A 9,723-nucleotide genomic window follows, 5' to 3' on the forward strand; every position below is an offset into this window, starting at 1 on the left:
TCATTGCGTGATATCTACATAATTATACATTTGTCAAAACTCATTGAACTGTACATTTTCAAAGGATGGATTTTATTGTATGTAAATTTTACGTCAATAGACCAGAAAAAGAGAGCCATTTATATGTTGAAATGCTGGAGTGGGGGCACCTAGGTGGCTCATTCAGCTGACCATCCAACTCTTGGTTTTGGTTCAGGTCATGATCTTGTAGTTTGCGTCAGTTCAGGCCACTGACACTGTGGAGCTGCTTGGAGTCTCTCTATCTCTCTGCCTCTCCCCTGCTCATGCTCTCTTTGAAAATGAATAAATAAACATTTTTTTAAAAAGGAAAGAAAGGCTGGAGTCCTACATGAGGTTTTTCTAAGTAGGAATATTTCCAGGGAGGCAGGAGGAGTCCTTATTTTTATATTTTATAAAGTTTGTGTGTAATGTAAAGGGATCCCATCACATGATTTAATATTAAACTTAATATTAAAATTATTATTTAGTGAAAATTCTATTACATGCATGAGCCTTGCTTGTGGATGTGTTCATGGGACTCTACCTTCTATCAGTGTTCATCTCTAGTAGGAGATTAAAAAGAGGAGGAGAAGAAAACAAAATCCACAGAGAGGGATCCAAGCACAGCAGACCATATAATGGTGATGCACTCAGGAGCTTACAGGAGATCCTGCCCTTCATTTTCTTAGTTTTCTAATCCACTTAACAGGATCCAGCTCAATTACCTCTAGATCTTAATAGAGGTGATAAGCTACAACTCTAATGTCTGAATTAAAGCTAAAAAAGTAATGAGTTTTTTTCTCTTAAAAATTGTTTTAATCCAAGTTAGTTAACATTTAGTGCAATAATGATTTCCAGAATAGAATTTAGTGATTCATCGTCAATATATACAAACAAGCCCTTCTTAATGCCCATCACCCATTTAGCCCAGCCTCCCCCACCTTCTTCCACCAACCCTTGATTTGTTCTCTGTATTTAAGAGTTTCTTGTGGCTTGCCTCCTTCCCTGTTTTTATCTTAATTTTCCTTCCCTTCCCCTATGTTCATCTATTTTATTTCTTGAATTCCACCTATGAATGAAATCCTAAGATTTTTTTTCTCTGACTGATTAATATCTAAGAGACCACTTTAAAATAAATTGTCCCTAGACCACTGTCCCTGTATATAAGCTGACTAACTTCAACTGAACATGTCTCCCACAGTGAAATAGGATATGCAAAGTAAATTTACTTCAAGTTGTGATGAGGGAGAAGTGATATGTGTAATATATCAGTCAAGTCATTACAAGAAAAATATCACATTGCTATAATCAGTTAATTAAAAATATGTTTTTGTAATATCCATTCTAGTGACAAATATTCATATTAAATTACGTTTTAAAACAAAAATTAACATACACCAATCAATGATTTTTATCAACAGTTTGTTCACATAATTAATTAAGATATCCCTTGGATGAATCCTATTATTTTTTCAGAGCCTAGTTTTATCTACTTCAGATACTTCACCAAACTGTTCCATTTATGAATTCTCATTAGCTGACAGTCGATAAATCACAATTTTAAAGATTATTCCCATAGTAGGGAAATATACATATATATATACACACATATTTTAAGGGTTTTTTTAAGCAGAAAAAGAAGAGAAGCCTACCTACACTGTATTACTTGAGAGTCTCTCCCACCCATGATTCATCAGTATTATTATCTACCACTAAGAGTGATAAATTAAAGGATATGGACCAATTTTCTTTTTAACATTAAAAGAGCAATGACGTTTAAAAGAAAAGTTTTAATGTACATCCAATGTCATTAAGAAAGCCCAATCATAACAAATTAAATACATACTGTTTTCTTTGGTTTTATTGAATAGTATCATCTTTCTACAGAAATTACAAATAGGTACTTATTTTCCAAGATTTATGGTCAAACTCCTTGTTTTAAATTTTATTTTTTATTTATTTGTTAATTTTAATATTTTTGGCAAAGACAGTGGGGGAGGGGCAGAGAGAGAGGGAGAGAGAGGATCTAAGTGGACTTTGTACTAAGAGTGGAGAGCCCAATATGGGGCTCAAACTCATGAACTGTAAGTTCATACCTGTGCCGAGTTTGGACACTAATCAACTAGCCACCCAGGCACCCCTTATTTTAAATTTAAAATAGCTACCCTATTTCTTAGCACTGTGCCCAGTGACAAATTAAGTCATATAAGGATACCTTATTTTTTTTATCTTAAATTGTTATTTCCCCCACTAGAAAATGAGTTCTATTCAGGCAAAAATAAAAAAGTGCTTTATTCATCTATTTTAACAAAAAGAAATCTGAAATCTAGAAGATATTTAGTTATTGAAGTAAATGACTAAATGAATGGATGAATAATTGGATATGTGAACAAATGAACTGTTTTGGACAGATGTTTCTTTATATTGTTGAATGTGACAAGCATATCGATGCATAAAATAAAACACTATAATATAGTATCTTGAATAATTATTTTGAGAGTATGAGAGAGACAGAGACAGTGGGGGATGGACAGGGAGAGAGAATTCCAAACAGGCTCCACACTGTCAGTACAGAGCCAGATCCAGGCCTTGAACTCACATACCGTGAGATCATGACCTATACCAAAGTCAAGAGTCCCATGTCTAATTGATATGAGCCATCCAACCACCCTTTAATATTATTTTTAAAACCGAGCCCCTAGAGAAAACTGGGTGGTTCAGTCAGTTAAGCATCCAACTTTTGATTTCAGCTCAGGTTATGATCTCATGGTTTGGTGAGTTCGGGCTCAGTGTTCTGTGGAGCCTGCTAGGGATTGATTCTCTTTCTTCTTCTGTCTCTCTGCCTTCCCCAACTTGTGCTTTCTCTGTCTTTCTCAAAATGAATAAATAAACTTTTAAAAAGTCCCTAATTTCTATGGACACTAAATACAGAATTATTAAAGATTACATTACATTATAAATCAAAAAACGTATCTCTAGATAACATTTTAGAATCAGCCAATAAAAAGAATCCAAAGTTAGGGATGAACTTTTATGCTTGCTGGGTTGTAGACTAAAATAAGTACCAATAAAAGAGGGAAAACATCATACAAGATAGACCAGACTCTGAACAAAAGTTACAGGACAAAAATTGTGATTGTGAACTTTTTATCACACCATCCACTCCCATCCCACTAGTCTCCTTACTGCCCCTCTTACATCTTTGTTTCTGAGAGTGTAGATTAGGGGGTTGAGGCTAGGTGTGACAACAGTATAAAAGAGGGCAATGAACTTGCCTTGATCTTGAGAACTTCCTGATGGTGGCTGCAGATATATGCACATGATTGGAATGAAAAAGAGGGACACAACCGTAAGATGGGCTCCGCATGTCCCAAACACTCTCTGAAGTCCACTTGATGACTGCATCCTCAGCACAGCCCGGGCAATGGCACCATATGAGCTGAGAATCAGGATGAGTGGAATGAGGACAAAAATGGAGCTCATGATCAGGAGGGTCAGCTCATTAGCACGGGTGTCAACACATGATAATCGCAGCAGTGCTGGAACTTCACAGAAGAAATGGTCCACTTGGTGATGTCCACACAGGGGGACCCAGAAGGTAAAAGAGGAATGAAGTGCTGAGGTGATAAAGCCACTGACCCAGGAAGCCACAGCCAACAGGTGGCAGAAACGAGGGTTCATGAGCACGGTGTAATGCAAGGGTCTACAGACAGCTGCATAACGGTCATAGGACATGACCACCAGGAGAACACACTCTGTGGTTCCCAGTGCAAGGACAAAGTAAAGTTGAGTCATGCAACCGGCATAAGAGATGGTCTTTTCTGGGCCCCGGAGGTTGACCAGCAACTGAGGGATGGAGCTGGTGGTGTAGCAGAGATCCAGAAAAGAGAGGTTGGAGAGGAAGAAGTACATGGGAGTGTGGAGATGAACATCCAGGTATGACAAGACAATGATAAAGACGTTGCCTATCAATGTCACCAAGTAGAACATCAAGATAAGCACAAAGAAAATTACTTCAAGATGAGGCCAACGAGAAAAACCCAGTAGAATAAAGTAACTTTTAGAACTTGCATTTCCCCCCATCATCATTCATTTTTTCTAGTACCTGAAGAAAAAATCAGAAACTCAAAGGCTGCTCACCCATTGTTAAACCTATCAATAGTCAGGAAAACCTACATCATTTCCAAAATGCTCTTGTTACAGTAACGTTTTTAATAGTTTTGTTTTTATGTTTTATTCAGTGATTTTTACCTACTGTGATTATAATCAATAACTTATCAACTGAATAAGTACTATTTATGAATCTCTAGTTAGTATTTGATAAATAAAGGGTAAAGATTAAGTTCCATAATGAAGAAGACAATTTTCATGAAAAATAATCTTTTAACAAAAAAATTTCCATTTATCTCTCTTTTATGTATTTCAGGCTACTTCCAGTTGTGTGTTTACAAAGAAAGGAATATCTCTACTCTTAGTAGTCTTACATATAAATGAGAGCTTATCATACATGAAAAACAACTCAGTTATAAGTTTAAAATATTAATATTGGGTGAAAAAAATTTCAATTGCATTATGATTATAGAAAGAACAAAATATTCTTATTCATTTATGTATGCTAACAACTGTTTTTAGACAATAAAAAGAAATAGCATGCAACTGGAAGTAAAAACAAAGGCATGCGTGTGCACACTTACACCCAAAAATGAGGATTCAGGCTGTGAGCTAAGCTGAAGTCTTAATCCTAATTGAAAAGTGAAATGGCCTGGAGGATTCAGTAATGGAATACATCTAAGCATAAATAATACTAGAACTAATTTTGAACGATGAAAATGAAACTACAGAATTGAAGAAAATTGTAGAGGAAACAAAAGGAAAAGCGTGGATGTTTAGACCAGGAAAGTGGACAGGAATCATTAGTGTTTGTGACTGAATGTGTGTGAACCCCAGGCTGTGAGGCCTGGACAACAGCATGGAAAGGCAGTTTCCACAGACTTTCACCTGCTTTAAGATCGCAGCTGGATATTTGAACACTAAGCCATAATTTATAAATATTCCACAACTTTAGGTTTTCTACAATTTCAAATCAAGCCTCTGAATAGTAAACTCACTGTTTTTCAGTTTTCAGTTGCTTATTTCCACTTATGTGTTACCAATATTTCATTGAAAAGATTAACACTTTATAGTTTGTTGCTAAAAGACATAGTAACCTGCATTTACATGTTCCCAAATAGCTTTGGCCAGCCACGTCTCCCCTCACTCTCTGACAGAAGACACTAAAGACAAATTCAATCAGAACAAACCTACATGTAGTCTTTTCAAGGACTTTTAATAGCTCAAATCTTGTAATCTTTGCACTTGAAAAAGATTTAAGGGATGTTTAATTGGTCAAGGTACAGCTGGAGAAAAAGGAACACTGAATGTGGCCCAAGATTGTTAAGATTGGTTCACAAATATATCTATACACCATTTAATATTATTCATAATGTGTCACTAACCTCATGAGGTAGGGGGAAATTTTCCAAAACATTTCTTTTTTATATCCCTAAAATGAAAGGTAATCCACCACAAAATATTTTAACACAAATGCTGTGGGTATTTTTGCTGAGGTAGACACAACTTTCTTGTCTTACAAAAAAAAGCTGCCTGAATTCCTTACTACATTAATTCAAGAAAACAGCAGTTGTGTGACATTTCTTTAACTGCTATACTATCATTGTTCAGCATTCTCCCAGAAATGAAAAGGAATAAGAGGTAAGGGACAAACTACCCAGAATTCATAAAAAGAGAAATCTGGAGATTTGTGGATTGATTTTCTTCTTAGTGGAAAAGAGGGAATGAAGACCCCATCAAACGTATCTTTGGATTGTAAAACAAGATATCTCTCTATGCTTTGAAGTCAAACATTATAGGGGAAATGGATGGCTAAGCACTTTCTTCTCACCCCAGTGTCAATAATAGACATTCTCCTAATTTCTATCATATCTCTTCCTTTGAACTAAGCCTAGCTCTTACTCAGGGCTCTCTCAGGTTTTCCATACTGACCTTCCTGTATTTGTCCACTCTCCCCACTGTTCTCTTCGTGGTCTATGCTTTACCACTTACAAACCAATCAGGCTCTCTGGCTGTCATGCAACTTGAGAACATCGACCTAACTGCCTTCCTGTGCCAACCGTGTTGATGTTCAAAATCTAACCATGGAAACAGAGTCTAAAACAAACTGTGGTTATCATTGTCACAGCAAAGAAAGCCTGGGCTAGTCCGGAAGGTGTGCTTTGAGCAGAATGCAGGAATTCTTTAGGGAATTTAAGGTATCAGGGGATGGAACCCTTATCCCAGAGCAAACAGGGCCTTTAAGAAAACAGAAGGAATAATGTGACTTTCTTTCCTCGACTGGGACCATGAGGAAGACAAACCCAAAATTGCAATTAATACCCTTCAAGGAACTGTCAGAATGGTGTAATGTTCACAAGGTAAGACTCTTCACAGAAATGCCTTCGACATGATGTTGCCCTTGTACTGGGACACCACAGAACTTATCACTAACCAGCAGGAAAAACGTTGCTTTGAATTGTACTGTCAATGAAAGGAATGGGTTCTGCTGATTCACCCGATTTTCCCCTGCTCCCTATGGGGGTAAATCCGAAATTTACCAACTGGTGAAAAGTAGGGGAGATTCAGGAGCCATGAGACAGAAAAGATGGAAGACATTACAACTCACCGTTTCCTTATTAATCTGGTGCTCTTTGAGAGTCGACCTACATCATTTATGCCTTCCTGGTTGTCTTTTAGATTCAGTTCCAAGGTTATGCCTACAAAAGTTTATAAAATCTATGTAAGAGTGTTTAGAGCCTTAAATCCCACTCCTTCCCTCAACTAAGTAGATGGCTGCCGTGTCTATTCTCACTCCAAAGAACTCTCGTATTTCCTTCTCTGGAGAGGTCTTCAGCTGTAGGTTGCCAGGCACATACCCTAACTATACCCTAAACCTAGCCCTAACTCTAACCCAAACTCATAATTCCTAACCCCTAATTCAAATCCTAACCTAAACCTAACTCTCTGAGTCTTTGAACTACAGGATACCAGGCACATACTACCACTCTGGTGCTAACACTAACACTTTCCATGACCGTAGCCCTCAACCTTACTCTGACCCTAATATGAGGGGGAGAATGTGGTGTGTATATGTGTATGTGTATGTATATATATGCATGCATTTATGTGTGAATATATATATGTATATATACACACACACATACACACACATTGGACTATTACTCAGGTATAAAAAGAATGAAATCTTGCCATTTGCAATGACATGTAGGAGCTAGAGAGTATTATGCGAAGCAAAGTAAGTCAGTCAGAGAAAGACAAATACCATATGATTTCAAACATATGTGGAATTTAAGAAGCAAAACCAACAAGCAAAGGAAGAAAAAAGAGAGAGGCAAACCAAGAAACAGAGGTAAACCAAGAAACTATAGAGAACAAACTCAGAGTAACTAGAGGGAAAGTGGGTGGAGGGTGGGTTAAATGGTTGATGGGGATTAAAGGGGACACTTGTGATGAGCTCCTGATGTTGTATGGAAGTGTTGAACCACTAGATTCTACACCAGAAACTAATATTGCACTGATGTTAACTAACTTAAATTTAAATAAAAACTTTAAAAATTGAAAATATACCAAATATCACTCAAAACTTTTATACTGAACATTAAAGTGATCTCTAACAATTTTGCATATTATTTCAAAAACCTTTCATTAACAACTCCTTGGCTTCCCGTAAAATCCCTGTGTCAGGGAGGAATTCTTGTTTCCTAATAACTAATCACACTGTAATGCGGTGGCCCGTGTTCTGTACTGCATGTTGACTCATCTGAGTCTAGCAGGAGTCACAGATATTCATTTAAAAGTATTAAGTTTATATCTCCCTTGTTCCCTCCAAACTCTAGCAGTGTTTTGGTTCTACACTGAGCCAAATTTATCTCACTTGCCTTTTACAAATGAACTCTGTGTACATTTGGCTTTATATACTGGCTTCCAATTTTACAATAGTTCTCACATGCCCTCCCTAATAAAAATACCAAACACTTCTGGTGCACTTATTAGGAGTTAAACTATTTTAAATTCTTCACACATATTGACCCTCTTAATCCCCGTTGGTACCCTATAAGGGAGGCTAGTTTAATTATCAACTTCTCAAGCTTTGCGCAGTGGCAGTATCGTAGCCAATGAGGTTGATCCGAGGCGCGATTATTGCTAATTGAAAACTTTTCCTAATTACCAACTTCTCAAGATGAAGAAACTGAAACATAGAGAACTTGAGTCACTCATCCACTACCAGCTTTTGAAACCAAGTATGCTCGCTCCAAGGATAGAACTCCTTGTGACTTTCATGTAATATAAAAGGGCAGCTACACACATTTTGCAACTATATGTGAGAGATAAACCACTGCCATACCAATCCAATGTCCATTCATGGAAACCATTTAATCTCCTGTGATTTTATAGATAAAACTGTGTAATATTCTCTGTATAAGGATAGAAAAGTGCCATATATTTTGTTATGTGTGTTATATTATATTACACAATATTAATTTCAAAATTTCTTTTATTTTATAATTTAATCAATTTTATTAATATTTGAAATTTTTCAAACTCATTCTGAGGTTAGCATTATGTTCATTACAAAACCAAAGACTCTACTAAAAGAATTATAGACCAATATCCCTGATGAACATTGATGCACAAATTCATAAGACATTAGCAAATCATTTCCAACAATACACTAAAAGAATTATTCGCCATGATCAATGGGATTTATTCCTGGGCTGCAGGGATGTTTCAATTCCTTCAGATGAATCAACGTGATACATCACATTAATAAAAGGAAGGATAAGAACCACATGATATTCTCAATAGATGCAGAAAAGTATTTGACAAAAAAACAGTATCCTTTCTAGATAAAAAAACACTCAAGAAAGTAGGGATAGAAGGAATATACCACAGCATGATAAAGGTCATATATGAAAGAACCACAGCTAACATCGTTCTCAAGGGGAGCAATCTGAGAGCTTTTTCCCTCAGGTCAAGAACACAAGGATGTCCACTCCACCACTGTCATTGAACATAGTACTGGAAACCTTAGCCTCAGTAATCAGACAACAATAGCAACAAAAATAATAAAAGGCATCCAAATCATCAAAAAAGAAGTCAAACTTTCACTCTTTGCAGATCACATGATACTTCACCTAGAAAACCTAAAAGACTCCACCAAAAACCTGCTAGGATGGATATATGAATACAGTAAAGTTGTAGGATATAAAATTAACATAGAAAAATCAGTTCCATTTCTATAAGCAGCCGAAAGAGAAATAAAGGAATCTACCCATTAAAATTAAACCAGATCATGAGTGCCTGGGTGGCTCAGGTGGTTAAGTGTCTGACACTTGATGTAGGCTCAGGTCATGATATTGTGTTTTGTGGGTTCGAGTCCCACATCAGGCTCTCTCCTGACAGTGCAGAGCCTCCTTGGGATCCTCCTTCTCCTTCTCTCTATGCTCCTCTTCTGCTTGCTATTTTTGCCTCAAAATGAATACACATAAAAACATTTACAAAATATAAAAATAGGCGCATCTTGGTGGCTCAGTTGGTTAAGCATCTGACTTTGGCTAAAGTCATAATCTTATGATTCGTGAGTTCAAGCACCACACTGAGCTCTGTGCT

General features: G+C 36.7%; 1 protein-coding gene and 1 pseudogene across 1 annotated transcript; one reads left to right on the forward strand and one right to left on the reverse strand.

Annotated features, from left to right (window-relative positions):
* Positions 1 to 3,150: 3,150 nt before the first annotated feature.
* Positions 3,151 to 4,089, reverse strand: LOC115296001 (olfactory receptor 2J3-like). The gene has a single exon (XM_029944388.1). It carries the CDS (start codon positions 4,087 to 4,089, stop codon positions 3,151 to 3,153), a length of 939 nt encoding a protein of 312 aa, XP_029800248.1.
* Positions 4,090 to 8,199: 4,110 nt separating this feature from the next.
* Positions 8,200 to 8,363, forward strand: LOC115297232 (annotated as a pseudogene).
* The last annotated feature ends 1,360 nt before the right edge of the window (positions 8,364 to 9,723 follow it).

This window comes from Suricata suricatta, chromosome 7 (genome assembly GCF_006229205.1).
Source record: "Suricata suricatta isolate VVHF042 chromosome 7, meerkat_22Aug2017_6uvM2_HiC, whole genome shotgun sequence".
Lineage (NCBI taxonomy): Eukaryota > Metazoa > Chordata > Mammalia > Carnivora > Herpestidae > Suricata > Suricata suricatta.